Here is a 23227-nt window from a genome sequence, read left to right on the forward strand (position 1 = left end):
GATTTTCGAAAATCTCATATTATTGGGAAAAAGGAATTGTTATTATATTTTGATCCCTTATTTATACTCTTCCATGAATAAATATAAATATGCTAAAATATCCTAGCATATCTTGCCAAATCTAAGGAGATCTTACCATATCCTAATTAAATTAAGATTAATATTAAATCCTTTTGGAGGAATTGATTTTACACGCCACTTTCCATTTAATTGGGGAAGAATATTATTATTTTTCTTGCTCCGTGATATATTATTCTACTCCGTGAAATATTTGAATTTAAATTATAGGCTAATTAAATAGCCTATAATTTTCGAAATCCCCATGCTTCTCAACCAAATTAACGCCAATCTCTACTATATCTCTACCAAATCTTCCAAATCTTGATTTATTTAATTATTGGATATTATTATTTGGCACTCTATAAATATGAGAGAGAGATCAAACCCTAGCACACAAAACCGGCGCCCCACTTCTCCCAAAAATTTCGAAACTTCTCTCCCCACTCTCTCCAAAATTTCTTCAAGTTTTCTTCAAGATTTCTTCATCAATTGAGAAGAATTCAAGTTGGAGTTCAAGATTTTATTGAAGAATCAAGGCTATAACTTGTTTCTACCGATTATTCTTTTGGAAAAGGTACTTTAATCTTTGATCTCCTCTTCTTCTACCGATTAATCGGTGTTCTTGAGTCCACATGCATTTAGATTGAGTGAAGGGGAAATAAATTGATGAATTTTGGGATGCATGGATGTGTGTGTGTGTGTGCCGTGTATGCGTGTGCGTGCACGCCTCGGGAGGCGTGCACATGTGTTGTGATCGTGTGCGTGTGTTGTGTGTGTGGAACACTCATGCGTGACACGATTTAATGGTGAATTTGGAGTTGTTAATTGAATAAAAATGATATGCTAATCATACCTTGATTTTGGATGATGATATTAAAGATTTATCGATGGGAAAAAGGGAAACATGGGAACATGCATGATTTTGAAATCAATGATTGAAACTGATTTGTGATACGCCTAATTTAAAGGTGATACTTCGCGCTCTCAGCGTGATAAACGAGGAGAAGAGAATACTATCGAGCTAAGCCGACGAGGTGGGCTTTCTTTTAAAATAAGGACATTGTCCTAAACTGATATTGATGAGAATGAGATATGTGTTATCATGCCTTGATTTGTTTTGTCGTGCCTATCCCTCGTGGCTATGCCACTATTGATTTAATCGAATTCGGATCCTTGTAGAGCCGCAAACTCTACTTGGGTTAGTGTACACCAATGTTAGACCGAGTGCTCAGCGTACGGGTCGGCCGGTCTAGTGACCTGGATTGCGGCCGCATTCCTTGTCATGTAGAATGAGGATATGGTAAACGTCGATGAGAAAAATGGTTGCGCGACCGTGATATTTGATAAAGAAAATATTTTGGTGCCTCGGGTCTTTCTAAAGTTAAAACCCCGATGGACACTTGAGAATGGCATGATAATAACTATATTTGTGATAAAACTGTTTTCGGCAATGAGCCCACTAAGTATGATTATAGTACTCAGCCCTGCATATGTTTTCCCTATGTGCAGGTTGAGTGGTGGCGAGCGGGGGGCGGTGTTGAGTAGAAAATAATATCATGATCTGTTGGAATTTTAAGTGTCGTTGTGTCTCCATACATAGCCTCACTTCTCTCTTGATCGCTTCCGCTATATTATGAAACTTGTGATCTTTGGTTGGGTTGAATACTTTTAAATTCGTGGGAATATTTTGGATATGGAATCGTTGAGAATATTTTGGGAAACCTTGATAAGCATTTATTGTGATAACCTTTTGTTGGATTTCATTGCTAAGGCATTATTTCTTTTCATATTTAGTTGTTCATTTAATGCTTTGGATAAATCCCTTTTTAAATGGAACCCTAGCCTATGAACTTTGATGCATTTAAGTCCGCCTAGTTAACGATCGCCGCATTTATTATACCCTAGATGGGCGGGTCGTTACATCTATAGAAACAAGATTTGGTTGCGAAACTCATTTTAGAATCAAAGAATAGAACTTTAGAGTAAAGTTTTCAATTGTTAACAAATACACAGTTTCAGCAGTGGGTTTCGAGGCTTATTTGACAGACCAAAAGAGTTCGTTTTCAGACTCATTGACTCCTTCCAGAACTGCGCTCTCTATCGAGCTTTAATTCATTTTTGTTTTACATGAATCCTTGACTTACCCTTGTATCTTGTGACACTCTTGAATGAGTATAGTGTTCTGGAAGCTGCCTTTATATGAGCAATTATTTGATCTTCACAATATTGCATTTAGAGTTTACATTACTGCATGTTTCGTGCCACGTGGCAGTACGAGATTGGATGTACGTTATAACTCTAATTAAGGATGCGCCCTAGCAACTTACTGCTACGAAGAGGTGGCCCCATCTCCCGAAGGCGGCATATCCCATATCAGGAAAGGTGAGTATACCATGAGCACTTTCGAAGCAATGCTTCATGAGAATTGCGGTGTAGCAGCAGATGAAGGGGAAGAGGACGGGGACGAAGAGGCTGGCCCAGCCGCCTACTTTGACCGTGTAAGGCGTCGAGAGCAGTCCTACTCCAGCCATCACATTTATACCTAAGAATTAAGATCATTCACAAATAGGTTTGAACATTTTGTTGAAAAACGCATGTATACTATTTTAATCAAATAGTAAAAGAAATTTTATTAGGGTTTAGAAACTTACTCACCATTAAATATGGTTTGAACAAGGGTGCATCCACGGCCGAGAGGGACTTCATTTGTGGCCTGTTTATTAGAGAGAAGAAAGGTGGGCGAAGTAAAGAAGACTGTATATAGGATTGTTTAATATTTTTGGGTTTGCATGTCTTTTCTAATATATTATTTAATTTGATTTCCAATCGCAAATATTTGATGGAATTCTAAATAGGATGTGATTTTTCATGTAATACAGGTACTAATTGATACGAGCACTTTTTTTACTAATTAATTAATTAGTTATTAATTAAGCATTTATTAACTGGAAAAGAAACGTTTTCTCTCGTGCCGAAAAGTAAATGTGTCATATTTATCGGGACAAAGAGACAACCTTAAGTCCGCCGATTTTGTCATTTTCAACCGCCCATCAACAAAATGTTTAATTAATTTCTTTTACTACTTTTGTAATTTAGTCTGAATTCCACTAATTTTTTCTCACTTGTATTTTATTAAAACTAAGTATATAAAGATAGTTGCGCCAGTGCGCTAATTAATTTATAGTAATAACGAATAACTTTCAATTCTGTGTATTAAAAGTATCAATACAAAGACATAATTATATCAATACAACATGTAAATTTAAATATCAACACAAAAACATAAGTTTATCAACACAAGAACATTAATAAAATTTATGCATTTGTGTTAATATTTTTAACATACAAAATTGATATTAGTTATTATTTACTAGTATTAGTTATTACTTTAAATTAGTTAGTATTTGATCACATACCTCACTTTCCATTATATTTTTCATTCACTTTTTATTATATATTTCTTAAGTTTATATTTTTTAAAATCCATGTCAAATTAAATTGAGCCTAATATTCGTATATATTGCATTAAATAAATAAATCGTCTTTACAAAGTTTTAACGTTTCAAATTTGTGTCAATTTAATTTCCTTTGGGAAAGATATATTCACATCCCATTTCATTATTTAAATACAAGACGTCAAATCCTCAATCCATCTTTTTACGAAAATTCCTTTCTTGGGCCAAATGATATTTACTCGTTTCGTTGTTACAATTTTCTCGCTTTTACTCTTTTCAAAATGTAGTACTATAAAAAATAGTCACTACTAAAGTCTTATTATCATATTTGATGAAATAAACTTAGTCCCATGATCACTAATAACTGTAATTGAATAAAAAATAGTTTAATCGTTTTTTTAGCCAGTAAAAGATCAGTTACATACTGAGACTTTTTAATATCGAGTTAATTAAGTTTGGATAACGGATTAATTAATTAAATACACGTGGGCACAATTAAATCTACTAAATCAATGCATCGACTAGTAAACAAATATTGTTTTTATGGTGTACATATTTTCCTAAACCATAAAAATAAATATTTCAAAAAAACTGCACACGTCGAATTTATTTTCAACGATTTACATATATGTGGGGACTATTAAATTTTCAGAATTTCCACATTGCAAATGGTAATACTACTATCATGTAGGCCACATTTGAAATGTTAATTTCAAACAAAACGTACGACGCCATTCATAATATATTTCGTTACGTGTAAGATTCATTTATTTTTTTGTCATGATGAATTATGTTTGACTAATTAGATCGATATTTTGATACTATCATTCAACATTTTCGACACGTAGCTCTTTTTCTAGTCTTTAAATATTGGATTTTAAGGGTTTTTTTGGCATGAAGACTAGATTTTATGAACTAACCTATTGTATTCTCATTTATAATTTTCATGCACAATTTCTCATCTCATGAAATATACTAGAGGGAAAAAAATTCAATAAGAGTTTAACCTAGCATATTTTACTTCAAATAATAGTAGTAATATTCATGATAACAACAACAATAACAATAATATTAGTAGTATATTTTTTAATTTTCATAGTTTTATTCTGTATATAACTAATGCCACTAGAAAACTATATAGATCTATGCATATTGGTACATGTGTATTGATTATAATCTAAAGATTTAATATGTAAATCAAAGGGTGAATTTTTAACAATAACTTTAATGCATAATGGTTACCGTTTTATTTTTCATTTTTAAAGAAGTATAATAAGTACCTTGCACATTTTGTGCTTGTGTTAACCATCCATTCATCACACCACCACTCTTCCCTAATAAGAATCTTACAAAACAAAATTAACGTAACTATGTATGCTTCAACACTATATATAATCAACTAGAATTCATCATCATCGTATAATATAATCTACTTGTCTCTCAAAAAATATTGCCATCGATAATGATATGTCAATTATTCATAGTACCAAATAGTAACAGTTCTAAGTAGAGTGGGACAGTAGGTAGGATCGACCAACCCCACCGTTAGTCCATAAATACCATCGAAAAACTGATCCATAAATCGATTCCACCACCGTTCGCGCAAATTCCATTTTGTGGATTGTCACTATTACTAAAACATCGTATTGTGTGTACCTCAACATATCTATTTTTATTTTCTCATGTAACAATTTTTACAATAAATTTAAACTATGCAAAGTTGAAAATTCAATTTAATTAATCTCTACAATAATAGTTAAAAAACAATAAAATAAAATTATGGCTGCATCTTGCTTTTATCTTCCACAGCATGAGACTTCTTACAATGAGCTATCGCCGCCTGAATCGCCGCCTGGAGCTCCTCCATTGTGCTATCGCTCTTCCCCGTCGGAGTGGCGGCGCCACTCGCCACCAGCAGCCCGCTGTTCCCCGGCGAGGTCCTCATCGACGCCGGCGCCGAGAATTCGCCCCTCCGCCCCCTCATCATGCTCCCCCTCTTTCTAACCCGAATATTCCCCGAATACGAATACGGCTGCTGCCGGAAAATCTCGCCGGAGCTCCGCCGGCGCCGCCGCGCCGGCGACAGGAACGCCGCCACGAATCGCACGTACCGCTTGATCAGCTCGAATCTCGATATCCGCTTCTTCTCCGTTGATTGCTGATTATTGCGATTATCGTTGTTGCTGTTGCTGTTGCAGTCGCCGTCGTCTTCTCTCTCCTTTTTATGGATTCCGAGGAGAGAGAAGGATTTTGATTTCCCTCCCTCCTTCCCTTCCGCCACGTGGCGGCTCTTTTCTTCGTTGTTGTTGTTATTATTTTTTGATAGCTCTTTAATTGGAAGATTGAAGCTGTCGAGGGAGGTGGTGGAGGAGCGCGGCGAGACGGGGAGGTGGTGGAGGAGGTGGAGGGGGAGGAGGTGGCCGTGGAAGAAGATATCGTCGGCCGGTGATAGGTCGATTGCGGCAGCAAACGGCGGAGGAGAGGGTTTCGCGGCGGCCGGCGGGTGAAGGGAGATGGCGAAGGAGAATTCATGCGGAGGAGACGGCGGCGCCGGCGCAGGCGCCGGGGTTTGGTTGAGGTGTACGTGGTGCTTTTTGGGTTGTACGTTTGGTTGTGCCTCATTAGGATGTTGTGCTTTCATGATGGAATTTTCTTGGTGATTTAAGACCAACAAAATTTCAAGGCTACCTAATTAATTTGAGAAGGATATCGATAATTTGCAAGAAAATGGGGAATGTTGTCTTCTCTATATCTAAAAATTGTGTTATGCATGAAAAGTGTACCAATTATATAATATGGGATTTGGCATATTTTGGCAAGGGGGCATGTGGTGGATGTATAATGGAACCAATGATAGTGGGGTCACATTTTGGAAGCTAAAACCTTTTAATTACTATAGTCATCTACTTATTTTGAGGAAGATTAATCTATTGCATATCCATATTTCCATATTGAACATATAGTATCATTAAGTGTTTTATATTACTTTCTTCGTCCGATAGAAATAGACTTTTTAGGATTGGCACATATTTTAATAAGTAATTTGATCAAATAAAAGACATAGAGAAAAGTAGTTGAAAAAGGTTTAAAGTTATTAAACGTATAGAGGCATATTACTACGCTCTCATTGAAATAATGTCAAATTTCTCATCTGCCCTCCCCTCCAATGCATATTCCTTATATAAAGAGTAAAATTTTTCACTTTGGTAGTAAATAAGATTAAATTTAATGAGGCATTTAATTTGTGGTGTATTTGCAAACTCTAGAAGAAAACTATTCATTCGAGAAGAATCTGAGGTTGGGAAAACAAGATACTATGAAATAGGTCGTGAATATTAAAGACTAAAAGTGATATGATAACAGGCTTTGTTGAGTTCTTTTTGTAGTTATCTACTACTCCACTTTCATAGTTTCGTGGATTAGTAAAGTAGATATTTAAATTTAGGCTTCAACTTTCATGTGTGTTTTTATTTAGTCTTGCTAGATGACAAAAAAACTTTGAAAATTGAGATTAATTTGTCTTTCTTTGACTATAGATAAGCACGAGGGTAAAGACATTTTATGCTTAATTGATTATTTGGAGAAATGAAAATAAATAGAGTCACGCTCATATATGTACCAAAAATAGATAATAATTTCAAGAAAGATTAAATATAAAGTAGTTTCTAAATTAAAACTATTCATTTAAATTTCTTTAAATTTGGTGTTGCGACACATCATTGTCTTATTGTTGACTACCATGTACGTTTATATCATATTTTTTTCAAATGTCATTTATTTGCATAGAACAAAATATCGTTTCGGTTATAGAGTGTTATGGAATTCCTAGCAATAGAATCTAGATATTTTATTCATTTTGAGGAAGAGACCAGTCACATAGTACTTAAATTGATTGAAGCTACCATGACTCAGATCCATGAAACGGAACTCCTGAGATCGAAGACAGTGAAGGTTGCCACCGACAACAGAAGACTAAGCTAGGGGGTGGTGGACGAAAAATGAAAGTTGGGAGTGGAGCTGTCACATAGGATGGTGACGGCAACTCCAAAGACAAATTTAGTAAAGTTTGTGGGATCATGGGTCGAGGGTGGAATTAGTCAACCCTCAACCCCACTTGAATCTGTCATTGACTATTATATTAGTAGTGTGTTGTTTCAGTCTTGTATTCAATCTCGTGCGTCAATGTAATAACGCCAAACAAGTGTGTGTTGTCTGGTAGAGCTATTAATATTCGAGGTCAAAGATATCGAGTTTGAGTAGTAACGCAGCTTCTAAAAGTTTCTGTTTATTATCCATAAAAAAAAACACAATTAACAAGGTGTATAAGTTTGAGGAGATGGCGGTGAATTAACAATTATTAGGGTATGATTACAACTTGTACTCAATTAAATGAAACAATTATGTTATCTAAATCTTCCAAAATAATGCAAAAGGAAGTTTCTTACTTGCTATCTTATTATGATCCATCCCCCTTATGCATTCCCTACTTCAAAATAATTGTTTCCTCTATTTACGAGGAAAGTGCAACAATAACACATGTCTCTTCTCTTATTATTATCTAATCGATCTAAATAAAAAATTACTCTTAGTAGATAGGAATCTATCTGGAACATTGATCTTGTACGATCCGTAAATTGTTATAAATGGGTGTACTGTATTATTATAATATTACATGATGGTGTATATAAAAATGTTAATCCACATATATATGTTTTTTTTTAATGTGTTATCATGTTCAAGCCAAAAAGAAGGGCGAGCAGTAGAGTTTATTATACAAAAGCAGAATATAAACGATTACAAAAGGAAATAAAATTAACATAGGAAAAAATGAACATATTGTCCAAAATCATTATAAAAAGAAAAGCAGATGGCGAATAAAGGAAAAACAAAATAGCAAATGGGTGTAAGATGTCCGTCAACCTTATCCAGCAGAGAGTAATAGTGTCTCGCATTATAGCTTAAAGTCGAAGGAAAAGTTCCAAACATAAATTACAAAATATGCAGCAAAGCAGTTAACTTGATTATTGTGAGAAGAATTTAAAACAAGAAAAATGGTAGGCATTTAAAAATTAATATGAAACTAGAGTAAACAAAAGCAAAAAAGGTTCTAGTATGAATTATGATGCCAATAAGAAATCTTGGATGATGAAGATATTTGGTGGTGGCTGAATTTCAAGTCTCTATATTTCAGAGATTCGAATGGATATTGCACCAACTAATAATGTCTAGCATTAATGCAAATGATTCCTTGTCCGAAAAGGACCACTTTGTCCCCACTATAAACATGCATGAATAGCTTTTGACAGACCCCATTGTCGACCCATGAGAGTAAAAATACTCCATTAAATTCAATCATTTTGAAGTTGTCATCAACTCCACAATACGAGAACTCTGCCCTAATCCTTCGGAATTGTGGTTCACTTTCGTTCTCTATCTACAGTTCCTCAGTAGCACCTTGAGGTGTACTTAGTTGTCTTGCACGATACTCGGGATATTCCTCAGTATTCAATATATGGCATGGCATCTTCAGCAAAACTGCGAAAGAGGATAGGTTACTGTCTTCCACAAAATGGGGAGGACACATTTGTACCCCCCCAACCTTGCGATGTTGGCGACGACCTTCTTCACTATGTATGATCCCACAAGTTATATTTCCTGGATCCAATGATATCTACGAAAACTGTGTAAGGGGATGACCTACATTGCCAACGGCCACCATATCACTTCTACCTCCAAACGCCAGCAATTCCCTTCTTCACTCAAATACGACCCCACAGGTCCGTTTTCTGGATCCGCCATTGGATCCTTGAGACCCTCTTGTTGTAGGAAAATTGTTTGCATAGTTAACGTCGACATCCCAATCATGGATGCATTATTTATTTTGGGTGGGCAGAGTCACTCAAACCACTCATAAAAACATTTGGTATCAATCAAAATGAGATAAGAGCAAAGTTTATTGTCTTATTTCACGTTGCTTGCTGCCTTTGTCTTCCTTAAGACACCTTTTTCCCTTCTGTCCAAAGGGAATTCACTAGCATTTTTTAGTGCCTATTGCAAAAAGCATAAGGCATGACTGTGATATCTCATATGCAATTGCTTCTCCACAAAAGATGAAACACTATTTGCAACCGAGGAACGCGGTGTATCTGAGCACGACACGGAAGACTAGCTAAAGATCGATTTATCTAAGAGGTTCGGCAACCACGAGTTGGGATGATAGAAGGACCATTTGATCTTTCAATCCATGAAAGGGAGTAAGTTTTAGTGCATAATTATTCTTCCTTTGTCACTATCAAGTCAAAAAGGTGCAAAGAGATATGCCTTTACAGTTTTATGCAACAAATGAACCAATCTCGACAACGACATCTCGCACATTTGAAAGTACACAAAACGTGTCAGACCTTCTGATGTGCCAAAATCCAGATCCGGATCTTGACCAATCAGACGGTCTGACACGACGACTTCCCTTTTGAAGTATAGACATCAAAGTGAGCTAGTAATTGTGAATGTTTGGCTTCTTTAATCATAGAAGAAAGAATATAAAACAATGTTACACCAAGAAATGTTGTCTAAGACAAAGTAAAACCCTATTAAAACATTCTATGTGACAAATATTACAATGGTGATAGCTTTTCACTTGTTAGCTATGTGAGGGGAAAGAGTGTATTTGAGTAAATAATGAACTCGATCAACAAATAAGTTATCTCTGGTATATTCTACGACGATTGTACACAAGAAGACTTACTCGTTTTAGGGTTCGTTGATCATCTTCATCTTCAAGTCCAAACCCAAAAAAAGTAAAAAACACGGCCTTCGTCTTAGCTATTCACAATAGGGGTTCCAACTATTAGATTATAGCAACAGATGGTAGTTTTGATCTTGTCATGCAACGGCCTTTGCAGTTATAATCGGTTTGAGCACTCGTTTTCTGAGGGATGAACGAGATCGACTAGTCACTTCCACTACTGTATCTTGAAGCTGGTAAAAAAAGGGAAATACGAAAGAAATGAATGCGTTGCAAGAACATGTTAAGAGTTTTCCATCGAGTTGAGCAATGAAGTGAAGGTTTACCTCCGGAAGCTCTTTTCCCTTCCATGGCGTTTTTCTTCTCTTGGCAGCTCGAGCAGAGGAAGGGGCCGTCCCAAGGCCGTAACTTTTTCGTATCAGCTGTTCCCGAGTGTATTGAAATGCCCTCTCCCGGTTTTATCTCCGCTTGACAAACCGCACATACAAACAGCTTGAACATGTTGCACACCGGGTACTTCGAATCCAACCTTTGTACCACACAACGAATGAAGCAAATTAAGAACACTGATCGTCGTCTGAAAGGTCAAGATCCGTCAAACAGTACCCCGGATCCAAGTCCATATTCGGTGGTCTAATTGTAATTTTGTTTGTGTTTGGATCCGTGCATAGGTACATCAGACGGTTTGACACAAGACTCCCTCGTTTTAGAAATATAAATATTTTATACAAAATCATTCATACCTTTCCGATAGGAAGGCCGATCCTTCCTCGAACATTTCCTCCACCATCTCTGGCTCAATGTGTTCTTCCTTGCTTGGGAGAGAAGTCGACTCTGACGACTTTTTCCGAAACATGGACTTTATGCCTCGTTTCCCTTGCTTCTTAGGGGGTACTTTTGGCGGCTCGTTCTTCTCGGGAAGTTGTATGTCTACAACAATACACGTTGTATCATCTCTAAGCCCCTTCACCTGTACAGCTTCCTGCACGTACGATAACGGAAATTCAGATAACCATATTAACGTGAGATATGAAATTCGTAAAAAAACATGAATATAAATTACTTTGACAATCTGAGAGGCTGCAGCATCCGGTGGCATTCCTCTACAACACTCAAAAGCTGTTTCCGCAGATAACGCATCCCAAACACCGTCGCTCGAGATAATAAGCCTCCCACCAGTTGATGATAGCTGCATTTCACAAATGAAATGGTTTAGCTAAAGACATAGTTTGCATTATAGTTTCAAGAAAAAGATATCAAATGACCAACAAGAACATCGAAATAAGTAGTACTCCCTCCATCGTGTTTAAATTCCATTCAATTATTTTACTAGCCATTGGCTCATAACAAGGTTGTGAAGCAGCAGTATAAATTTAAAATCAGAGAGAAAGATAGGTATGTGATGAAGCAAACAAACCTTGACTTGCTTCACATGAGGTACGGGAACTATGTACTCCCCGACATCCAAGTCACCAATGGATCGTGAAAGACACAAGCCACCGGGCCAACATCTCAATGGACCAATCTACATAGCACCAAAGCATCCGTAACATTCAAAATTGATATCTCGACCAATTGGAAAGGGAATCCTAAGTGTACATACCTCTGTGCCAGCTCCGGTATTAAGGCGTCCAACTTCACCACCACTTGCAGTTATCCGTTCCCTCCTGTTCCATCGACAATCAGAGAACTGGATTTATAGTAAAAGAAAATACCACGGAAATTGCAAATTGGCGTGCTTACTCTTCTTCACTGCAGTCAAGTCTATGATCTGCTGAGAGATAATATATCGACCCTTCAGCTGATTCAAGCACACCACGAGAATCGCCAACTGAAGCAACGGTTAAGACCCATCCCTCAATTATTACAAAGGTTACCGTTGTTCCTGAAGTTTGGGCTGAGAAAAAAAATGCGAGAATTAGCACCCAGTTGCAGAGAGAGAGTGTGTATTACGGCATTGTGCCATATGCAAACAGTAATATTTAAAGCGAACGAGGTTATTTGAAGTCCCATCGACCTAAGTCATTTATTAGGTATTCGACAATAAAAAAATCTTGATTTGGCACTATATACACTTCTGAAGCAGGATTCTAATAGAAAATTGGCAAAATATGCGAGGAAATCGTCTTGAAAAAGTATTTTCTTTATCTGGATAAGCAATAAATGAAACGTCGTTTGAACAAGGTTTAAAGCTGGATGTTTTACTAGTTCCCATTAATATGTGGATACAAACAGTTAATACTATAACAGTTTTCTAAAAGCTTTCATTACTGAATTAGAAAAATTCCAAAACTGTTTCAATTTTGACATGCTAATGGATCCAGCTCGACTTCTAAATTGTCCGATATGAATAAATTTTCCGTACAATAAATGCTTCACCTAAACCCTACTCTGTCAGATTATGTGCTAGAAAAACACTCGTACCTCTTTCCTGGAAATCTTTGTCGGTTTTCACAAACCCTGCAACTAAAGCTCGGGGCAAAGCTGCTACCCACTCTTCACTGTTAAGATCTTGTGGAATAGCATTCACAACATTATTTAGGAGATTCTCCTTCGAATAGATTGCAGCTGCAGATCCATTGTGACCATCGAATAACTGCAAACAAGAATTTGGCAAAATTAATAATATCGATGAGAAACAAGAGGGAAAAAAAGAAGCAACACGAGCACCATAAAGCAAGTGTAAAAAACTGAGAGCTAAAGCATGATTTGCACATTCAAATCCCCGACAAAATTCTACCTTTCACGAGAAAAGGCACCTGTGAAAAGAGAACATGAATTTATGATACGAAGCGAACTGCAGGATACTCAGCAATTTCTTTGATGTCATTGAACTCTGATTTCTAGTCTTATACTTGCTGTTCCAATCTTATTCCATCCCTTTCCCGAGTATCAAAAACCATACATCACGAAGAATCAGCTAATATCATAAAGAACACAACAAATGAAGAATCCAATACTACACGACAAGAACCAACAACTACACTGATGCAATAAATAGAGGCAAAAGGTGTGACGTTATACCGCATAAACAGAATATGTGGTGACTCCATCGCCCAAAACCCGTTGGCATTCGGTCTTGATAAAAGTCAAGTCCTCGCCCTTCTTGCTCTGACTGGCCTGGCCGTGCGTAAGCTCCGGCCTCTCAACCTTCTCATTGGCAAGCTCCCGTTTCAGCAACACAGATAAAGGGACCGTCTGATGGTCGCCACTCTTTGTCAACATTCCTAACACTAACAGATTCCCCTTTCCCTCCCAACCTTTTTTTCCTTCACCAAATCCCTAAATAGAAATCCCTTTTTACAGAACAACAAAACCCCTCTTTTCTCTTATTCACTGCCAATTCCACCGGATTCAATCAACACAAATCCTACAGAAACAAAACCCCAATCAACAAAAAAACAAGAAATTGTCATCAAACAAATCCACCATCACACACAATTGCAATGATCAAAGCAAAAGGGGGATAAATCGAATTCGTTTTCTCGGCGCAATCGAAGAGAAAGACAAACGATACGAACAAGATCCTCTCTCATTTCCGGAAAACCCAACACGAAAGAGCATAAGAATCATCCAAAGATTAGATTTTTATGAAAAGACGGCACAATGCGGATTTAAAAAGAGCAAAACGGATGAATGGGTGATTGATTGGTCTGCCACATTTATTGATTGCTAACATACAAAAACAAATTAAAAATTAGAAACAAAATCGCCCAGAAAAAAAGCGCGAATGATCGAAGAAAATACCGTTGTTGGGTTGAAACGCAGATCCCGGCGTCGTTGGGTGCAGAAAAATCGATTCTTGTGCATTCAACCGAATCTCAATTCTCAGAGAGAGAGAGAGAGCTAAATTGAAGATGCTGTTCGGCAAATTGATGGTACTAATTTTAGAGGGGACGGTCATGAATCCAATGTTTCATTTATTAATTTGGATGTTATTAATGTGATGAAGGAAAATTGGAAATTACTAAATAACTTCATTTTGAGTGTAGAATCTAAAAATAAAATAGTAATCACGAATTAAGTAAATTTATTTTTTTCGTTCTCGCAAGTTTATTTCTATCTCTAATCTTAATTTAGTTCTTCGATATTGATGTTCAACCACATTTTGTGACGGGGACTACTGGACTACGACGACCGACGGACTTAAGTCGCTACCATTCTCTCTATCTATTTATTTATTTTCTAGTATCGAATTTGTCGAAGTTGCTTGAACATTAGGAAGAGTATAAAAAGACGGAAGAACGGAGCAATTTAAGTACAGAAGGATGGTATGGTATAAGAGACGATGAAATAATGTAAAAAGGTAAATTTTACGTTAATTTAATTTTGTGTGTGTGAATGTAAGTAAGTAATAATGAGTGTTTATACCAATATTCTTTTCTACGTCTGTTCGTGTCACGTATCTGATCGCTGCATCCATGCAAACTTCTTCGTCTATTAACTCAACTTAATTTTTTTGTCAAATTTGGTCATATAGGACAAGTACGAAATGACATATTCTTAGTGATATTATAAATAAATAATCGTTTATTAAATTATAATAATCGAAATATGAGTTAAAAAATAGGAAAACGTGTGGATTTTTGTTGTTGTTTGCATTTTGCAAAGTTTTATTTTATTTTTCAGTATGATATTAGTTGCCATGTGCATGATTTGACGAGTGACAATTGTCCCAAACGAAAATGCTTTTGTTTGGCAAATTGGAAAGCTGGAATCTGAGCTGTGAAAATAATTTATTTATTTATTCATTCATTTTCTTTATGTTTTCCGCTTCCACTATGTCTTTGTTGGCGCGTCACGTTCAAACTATTTCAGCACTTTCCCAATTTATTTTTTGGAGAACACGTTTTTATCTTCATCACTTTTTTTTATTGGATTTAAGTATTTACATGGACATATATTTACAGAGTGAAAAACGATAGATTGAATTAGGGTACACTACAAATAGAAATTGGGATTTAATTGTTATGTGTTCCAAAAAAAGGAAAAAGGGCTAGGGACAAATGGACGGAAAACATCACAAAGTTTGATCAAATTTGGTCTCTTAGTATATAATTTCATTTTAATAGGAGGAAATTACAAATAGACATTGCGATTTAATTGTTATGTTTTCAAGAAAAAGGAAAAGGGATAGGGACAAATAGATGGAAAATCATAAAATTTGATCAAATTTTAATTCGTCTAACAACACAATTGACAGTTGCTCCAATGCATCATTAACTTGAGACATGTATTTAAACATAGGCGACCTGAATATTCCGTCTTGAGAATTGCGTTCAACAGTAAACATGGTGATTTTCAAGCAATTTTAAAATTTGCAAAATGGACCAAAATTTATCAAATAAATTTTTTTCAATAATTAGTTCAAAATCTAGGATGATAAATGTCCTAGAAATATTGGGTGATGTGGGTCATTAAAAATAATCTGTTTTGATTTGAGTTTTATAGAGTCGTGTAATTGTTAATGTTTTGGCGAATTTGTCATAAAAACTGAGGTGGCAAGATTAATAATGTTTGTAAGTTATGATTGTACAAGATTACACGATAATGATTTAAAAAGTAGATTTCTATAATGTTTTGCAATTAACCTTTATGCTTGGAAATATTATCAAAATAGAAATTGTGTCTCAATCACGTATGAAGTTAAAACATTTCCACATTTAGAATGAGTCAAAACCAACTACTTGTACATGAATTCAAATAAACAATATATATAAAGAAAATGAGATTGACCATTATATCTTGTTTTCCAAAATCTTAAAATTATTTCATTTTTATTTATATAGTACTATGAAGTTATTGCTTTCCAACTGTATTTCACAAAAGTGAAACTTTTACCTTTCGCGAGATTAAAACTCTTGATAAAATCGAAGCAGTCGACGATCCTAACAACTCTGGTAATAAAAATTGTTTTCTTAATTAAACAATATTATAGTATATATTAAGTTTACTCATTCAGAAAATCCAGATAAACTCGAACGAAAGAAAATAGATAAGACATGGTGATGAAGTCAAATTGAAATATATGTATGAAGGTGTGGACCCATTAATTATATAGATGAATATGGTGACTTGAGAATTGGCCGATCAGAATTGATTAATTTGCATGAAAATCTTCACTAAACGTGTTTTGCTTCCATGTATTAGTATTACCAAACTTATTCATAGTTGACTACTCCCTCCGTCCGCGAATAGGAGTCTCGTTTTTCCATTTTAGTCCGTCCGCGAATAAGAGTTCCGATTCACTTTTACCATAAATGGTAATAGGGTCCCACCTTCCACTAACTCATTTCACTCATATTTCATTTAAAACTAATATATACAAGTGGGACCCTTATTCCACTAACTTTTTTCCACCCACTGTTCTTAACATTTCTTAAAACTCGTGTCGCTCATTAATGGGACTCCTAATGGTGAACGGAGGGAGTATTATTTTTCATTATTTCATGAACGTTATCTATACAATATCTGTTTGAACTGTGAGATTATAGTTGGCTTAATTTAAAAACATTTCATACACAAAGCATTAGTAAAAAAATTCACTTTACATAAAAACCAGATTATTTAAATTTATCAAAGCAAAATTAAAAAAAAAAAATGGGTGACAGCAGGGTTTGACGTTGACCTTAAGTGGGCCGACGACTGAAATTGCCTCCCGAAATCTGCGGCGGCTTTTACACTCCTTCCCCATCTAAGACGTCCAATCGCGTCTTCAGCGCGTGATCTCACCGCAAATATAAAGTTTTTTTCCTTTTCTTTTCTACTCCCTCCGTTCCATAGTAATAGAGGCATTCCATTTTGCACACTCGTTTTGAAAAAATAATTATAAATAGTTAAAATGGAGAAAAAGTAAAGTAAGAGAAAGAATGATGTAGAGAAGAGTCTTATCTATAATATTCTCTCTCTTACTTTACTTTTTCTCCACTTTAACTATTTATAATTATTTTTTCAAAACGAGTACGCAAAATGAAATGCCTCTATTACAATGGAACGGGGAAAGTATTAAAATTTGCTTCATATTTTGTCCGAGCAATATTCGTAATTTTTTGTTTAATATTATTCGCTCTATATTACTCCATCCGTCCCAAGATAAGTGAGCACAAATTTTTCGGCTCGAGATTTAAGGAAATGGGTTTTGTTAGTAAAGTGGAAAGTGAATAAAATAAGAGAGTTAATAAAGTAGAGAGAAAAAAAGTAAGAGAGGAAATACCAAAAAAAGAAATGGTTCACTTATCTTGGTACGTCCCAAAAAAGAATGTAAGTCGCTTATCTTGGGACGAACGGAGTAAGTTGTATTGTATTTTGAACTGTCTCGCATTACTTATAGAGCATTAGCAATAGGAGCCCATCTGAGAGCCTATCTCTATTTTTTTCTGTCACGTCAGCAGGCCCATCCCAGAGCCTATCTTATAGCCTATCTCATTTCATTTCAAAAACTAAATAAAACATAAATAAAATTACATAATAAATTTAATTCTTTGATGTATTACAATATTGGAAAACAGAATACAACGAGAACGGAAATTCATTAAAAACCAAATAAAACATCACACATAAAAAAAAAGAAAAAAAGATACATATAGAAAAGATACAGAATACAACGAGAAACGAATTTCAATATAACATCAGCCCCTCCGTGACCAAAGTTCTTCAATCATATCACGTTGAAATAAAGGTTGTGAGTATGTGAAATGAAGAGGATTGAGGTATTTTATAGGAGAAGAAAATTGAAGAATTAAAAAAAAAAAAAAAAATCGAAAATCGAAAATCGGTTCTCCATCGGCCCGAGCCTCCGCAATGGAGGCCGAGATCTCGAGCCGATGCTGGCATCGCCGCGGCCTCTCTAGCGCCGATTGATCGGCGCATCGCCGAAGGCGATGGGGAAGGGAGATCGGCTCCCTCCCCATTATAACGACCGGTAGGAGGTGATGGGGGGCCGATCCATCGGCTCCGGGGATCGGTCCCCATTGCGAATGCTCTTATATGATATAATTAGTTATAAGTATATAATAATTGGGATAAAATGTGTGCGAATTACTTATATTACTTTACAATTAATTTTCATTTATAAACTACACCATTAGATTCTAAAATCAAATGAATAGTTCTAATTTTAAAATGAATCATGATTTTGATCACAATTTTCTGGAGAATGGGAAGAATAGAATTTGATATTTACACTTTGGACTTCTTTGCTTATACAAGTTATAAAAGGAAAGGCCCAATAGTTTAGAAATTCATTAGAAGCCTTTGATCCAATCATAATATGCGAGTAACAAATGATACGCAGATGATACATAAATTTATTCCATTATTTACCCTCAAGAAAACAGTGATACAAAGTTAAATTACAGAGCTACATAACCTTAGAACTGCCACTTAAGTCCAAGAAATTCCGGGTGGAAACTCCATCGAAAAACAGCAGACAAGGCTTCTTCGTCTTCTTGCCCGGAACGCAATCTTGAACTGATAAAAATGCTCTTTCGCGGCCCAGAAAGCACCTTCTCGTGGTAAAGCCAAACCATCATAATCTAGAGCGAAGGATGCACTTTATAGGATTGAAAGGGGAAGACCTCCGCCCAAACGCGCTTCTCATGGAGGGCGAAAATCTCATGTCCCAATCATCAACATTCTTTGGAACACAAACGTCGAAGAGGAACTGACCTAAGACGCCATGGGGGCTGATCTTTGGAGGGCTAGATAGAGGTATGTAACGTCCCTTGGATTCATCTGGGATGGGCCCAACGTCCCAATCCTCGTGATACTCCACAGAGCTCGGCACATGAAGATAATCATTCGAGTCGAGGTTAAATCTGTGGAGGCCGTCTCTTGACATTGTGGCTGCTTTCCTTAGGCCGTTAAATGGATCGGAAATTTCATCATGTCCCCCTTCCATGACCATTTTCTCGCCTTCAAGCTGTCGTATTCGTTGTGAATAGGTTACAGCAGCTTTTCTCAGTAGCTCGGTCACGGCTGCGCTGTATTCTGCTGGATGATGTCGAAAATGCCCTGTGATAATGTACGATAAGGAAACAATTACTATCATAATATTTCATATCTACGAGCCCAAACGATTAAGGGTCCTTTTGGTTCCATGAAATTGAGGCTGTAGATTTGAAATCGGAACCTTCAACCACACTGCACACATGCACGCACAACAACACTTAGCGCACACAACACATACACTCACACAAACAACTCAAAATATATTGCAAATTAATGAATTCAATTTATCAATGGCTTAATTTTACAAAACAAAAGATTTGGAATTGAATTACACGGAATTCCAATTCCAGCATATTTCAATTCCATGATACCAAACAGACCCTAAGAGCAAAATCGGATTTAGCTTTCCTCCGTTAGTGGTCTTATGCAAATTTTTGTCCAATTCTTTCTATAAACTCTAGATGTATAATTCAGATTTGTCAGTGTGGCTACAAGAAAAATCACAAGCCAGATATACGTATGCCAGATCCGAACAGACCAAGGATATTAGAGAGAAAAGATCAGACATATTCGAAAGCTTACCAACATGCGATGATTTACTCCACTTAACCAATTTAACATCAGCTCCAAGGTTTTTCAGCCTACTGGCGAAATTGAAGATTGTTTGAAACGGAGCAAGCTCGTCATCCTCCGAGCATAAGATGAGATATGGAGCCCGAAAACTCTGGTAGCATTAAAGCAACGACTGAGCAGAATGAGCCAAAGTAAGAAGACAAGTAATTTCAATTAAATTCTGCAGATGCTTACTACTGTGGCGTATAGTGTCTGCCAATATTCAGCGCGCTGTGATTCGAATCTGCTAAGGAAGAGTGCGTCCAGGGTGGAGGAGATGCCACTTGTTATCCATGACGCCACGAGTGGTGGATGTGAAATTTTAAAACCAGCTTGATGGAGAACGAAATGATTCCCTAAGTCGCTTACGAAATCCACTGGACAAGAATCGAATATGTAGCCAGAAACAGAGTCTCTAACAAGCCGACATTCATCCTTCATGGGGAAATATACCAGAACATGAGCAAATCCTTTTAACGAAGGTTATTGTACAATGACAAAATGAAGTATATCTATTCAATTTATTTGGTTCTTAATTACTAGATACATTTTTGGCACTCTGCAGAATGTTGCGTTTGTGCAAACTACCCATATATATAAGGGCAAATTGCTGGGAAAACTAGGAAGTTTGATGATCTTTTGATTCATCCCGCAACCTTAAAAATCAGCTAGAAAAACCATGAAATTTGGATTCCTTCTCAATTATCCCACGGCAAAAAATACAGTCGCCTACGTGTAGTACATTCATGGCGTTTCTCAACCAAACAACGATGGTTTGTTTATGAATAGATGACACATTTAACTCATTGGCGATGACACCCACATAAGATTGGTTGTCATATCAGACACAACTTCACCTAAAATTTCGCCATAGGATACTTGACAACAAATTCAAATTTCATGGTTTTTGTGTTTGATTTTAAAGTTGTGGGACTAACCAGAATTTAACCAAACTTCATAATTTTTCGGCAATTTCCCACATAAATAAATACATCGAGGGAGAAATATAAGGATAACAAACATCAGATTACATATGAAGCATGATATTAACATGATGCTCAATGATGTTACCGGATTGATTTGCTCTTCATCACACTTCCCTTCAATTATCTGCAATCGAGAGTTACTATTTGTTAGTATTATTTTGCCAAGCTTTCCCAAAGAACGAGTTTTCCTGAATTTCTATGATAAAAACAAGTAATTCAATATCAGAAATGTATATAGTCTTTGATCAGACAAGCAAGAATAGTATTTACCTGAAGAACCTTGTACATACAAGCTTTCGGACCGCCAGAAAAAGATGCAAATATGATAGGGCACGGCCTTATTTTTAATTCCTGCAGGTGAAATTGAATCGAAACGAAAATAAGCACGCGGACAAAGTACTAAAATCTGGCAAACACATCAAATTTCATCTCACTAACCAACCTGTATGAGCTCATTAACTATTTCCCGAGCCAACGATGCAGCCTTATCTGGAAAAAGTCTGTTAATAAAGAGAATATCAGTTTTTGTCCTTACAAGTTACAACTCGAAACTAACAAGAGATGCACACACACACACACACGTCCTTCACATAAGAGAGTAAAGATAAAATGGTAAAAAGGGCTCAAACGACAACTTCCATAGCTATTATGCAAACAATTATTCTCATGCCAAACATATCAAACTTGCTGAACATAATATCAAACAATCAACCCGACTTCCATCAGCCATATAAATAAACCCGAACCTAGCAAAAGAGTTCAATGGTGCACTGTTTCTTCGCACTGGTGTTAAACTAGTTATGCCTAATGAACAGCATTTCAATTCGGAGCCAAGTAGTTTATCGCGCAATCATCTTAATCAACGATCACCAATATCAAACTCAACGGAATCAACTGAAATAGATTAACCAAATTCAAGCAATACATGAGATCCCCCAGCCTTAAGAACACTATCCAAACTCCAAAACTGGTAAAAAAAACCTAATCCAGAATAATCAAAATTCACAAATGGAGTACTCACTATTACAAAATTCACCAAATTCAATCAACTAATATATAAGCATAGAAGCTAGCCACTGAATCAAACCTATAAATATGATTTTAAAAAATCCAAAATTGCAAAGTATCTGATAAAACAAAACTTTACAAATTGAGGAATTCAATCAAACAACATATAAGCATAGAAGCTAAAACACCAATCCAGCCTAAAACTAGACAAAATTCCAACTACAATCAAGCATCAAACAAACGAATTCAGCGAACATGATTCAAAAAATCGAAAATTGCGAGGAGCGAAACAGAGACTTACGAATTGAGGAGGCGAGCTTGGCAAACAATGGAATTCCAGCCGAGAGAAGAGTAGAGATCGGTATAATTCTTCAAATGCTTCTCCTGACTTGACAACCATGCAAACACCACAACTATTCCTTCCACTTTCCCCCTCTCCCTTCTTCCCCAATATCGATTTCCACCGAATCCCCACATCCTCCGAACTAGCTAGGCTAAAAATTTCATCCAACACTGAAATTGGAGATTGATGTGTTGAAGATAATTTGATGGGGTTGGACTTCCCGAGATTTTTCTTCATACCATAAAATGACATCTTTTCAACTAGGAATTTTATTCTAAAATAAAATATACGTATGCATATATAGGGTCGTCTTCGTTTATCACCTTAATCCCAACTGAATTTGGATCCTATCCAAAAGTCAAAAACTGAGATTGAATAAAAAGATAATTCCTCCGTCCCGCTTAAAATGATACGTTTTCCTTTTTAGTCTGTTCCAACTAAGATGACACATTTCTTTTTTGGTAACTCTCTCTCTCCAATTAATACACTCAACCACTTTTTCTCACTCCTATTAAAATATTCATTTTTTTTTATCTCTCTACTTTAATACTTCCACCCACCTTATCTCTCTTCAATTAAACACTTTAACTAATACTCCCTCCGTCCCAAGGAAGATGACCCATTCCTTGGGTGGCACGGGATTTTACACAGTTATATTTTGTGTGTGAAAAGGAGAGAGTAAAGTTAGAGAGAGTAGAGATAAAAGTTTTTCCATTTTAAGTAATGAGTCATCTTGATTTAGACAAACCAAAAAAGAAAGTGGGTCATCTTCAATGGGACGAAGGGAGTAACTCCTAAAATCCCGTGCCGACTAAGCAATGTGTCATCTTAGCCGGGACGGAGGGAGTATAAAAAAAAAGGTAATATCATCGACTTATAAACATGTATAAAAACTGAAATATAATTTATCAAATTTCATCACCGAACATCGTCGGAACATATGTAATTCATATCTCGTTGGAGTCCTTATAAAATTATCTTTAATTTGATACTTTCTGTCCCCGATTAATTATCACTCTTTTTCCATTTCGATTCGTCCCTCAATAATTGTCACACTTCATTTTTACCA

The 23227-nt window shown here is 36.1% G+C and overlaps 3 protein-coding genes across 3 annotated transcripts; all 3 read right to left on the bottom strand.

Moving 5' to 3' along the window:
* Positions 1-5277: 5277 nt before the first annotated feature.
* LOC125201488 (BRI1 kinase inhibitor 1-like) lies at positions 5278-6266 on the bottom strand. The gene has a single exon (XM_048099630.1). It carries the CDS (start codon positions 6154-6156, stop codon positions 5293-5295), a length of 864 nt encoding a protein of 287 aa, XP_047955587.1. The 5' UTR covers positions 6157-6266; the 3' UTR covers positions 5278-5292.
* Positions 6267-10012: 3746 nt separating this feature from the next.
* On the bottom strand, positions 10013-14181 carry LOC125201487 (probable protein phosphatase 2C 12). Its single transcript, XM_048099629.1, has 10 exons — positions 14008-14181; positions 13285-13630; positions 12685-12856; positions 12004-12157; positions 11864-11927; positions 11678-11785; positions 11324-11449; positions 11004-11242; positions 10587-10789; positions 10013-10493 (listed from the first exon to the last, which is right to left on the bottom strand). The coding sequence occupies exons 2-10, from the start codon at positions 13483-13485 to the stop codon at positions 10465-10467; spliced, it is 1296 nt and encodes a 431-aa protein (XP_047955586.1). The 5' UTR covers positions 13486-13630; positions 14008-14181; the 3' UTR covers positions 10013-10464.
* Positions 14182-18554: 4373 nt separating this feature from the next.
* Positions 18555-22420, bottom strand: LOC125202535. The gene is made up of 7 exons (XM_048100942.1): positions 22117-22420; positions 21250-21307; positions 21078-21158; positions 20893-20931; positions 20017-20256; positions 19792-19933; positions 18555-19272 (listed from the first exon to the last, which is right to left on the bottom strand). The coding sequence occupies exons 1-7, from the start codon at positions 22290-22292 to the stop codon at positions 18788-18790; spliced, it is 1221 nt and encodes a 406-aa protein (XP_047956899.1). The 5' UTR covers positions 22293-22420; the 3' UTR covers positions 18555-18787.
* Positions 22421-23227: the final 807 nt, after the last annotated feature.

This window comes from Salvia hispanica, chromosome 1 (assembly GCF_023119035.1).
Source record: "Salvia hispanica cultivar TCC Black 2014 chromosome 1, UniMelb_Shisp_WGS_1.0, whole genome shotgun sequence".
NCBI classification, from domain to species: Eukaryota; Viridiplantae; Streptophyta; class Magnoliopsida; order Lamiales; family Lamiaceae; genus Salvia; species Salvia hispanica.

What these genes read in the sequence shown, in the direction of transcription:
- LOC125202535 (XM_048100942.1), bottom strand. Translation starts at nt 22,292, where the DNA reads ATGTGGGGATTCGGTGGAAATCGATATTGGGGAAGAAGGGAGAGGGGG. An exon ending in TAGTTAATGAGCTCATACAG is followed by an intron (nt 21,159 to 21,249) that starts GTTGGTTAGTGA and finishes TTTCACCTGCAG; the next exon opens with GAATTAAAAATAAGGCCGTG. An exon ending in ATGAAGAGCAAATCAATCCG is followed by an intron (nt 20,257 to 20,892) that starts GTAACATCATTG and finishes TTCCCCATGAAG; the next exon opens with GATGAATGTCGGCTTGTTAG.
- LOC125201488 (XM_048099630.1), bottom strand. Translation starts at nt 6,156, where the DNA reads ATGAAAGCACAACATCCTAATGAGGCACAACCAAACGTACAACCCAAA.
- LOC125201487 (XM_048099629.1), bottom strand. Translation starts at nt 13,485, where the DNA reads ATGTTGACAAAGAGTGGCGACCATCAGACGGTCCCTTTATCTGTGTTG. An exon ending in CTCATGTGAAGCAAGTCAAG is followed by an intron (nt 11,450 to 11,677) that starts GTTTGTTTGCTT and finishes TGTGAAATGCAG; the next exon opens with CTATCATCAACTGGTGGGAG. An exon ending in TCGGCCTTCCTATCGGAAAG is followed by an intron (nt 10,790 to 11,003) that starts GTATGAATGATT and finishes TGTGGTACAAAG; the next exon opens with GTTGGATTCGAAGTACCCGG.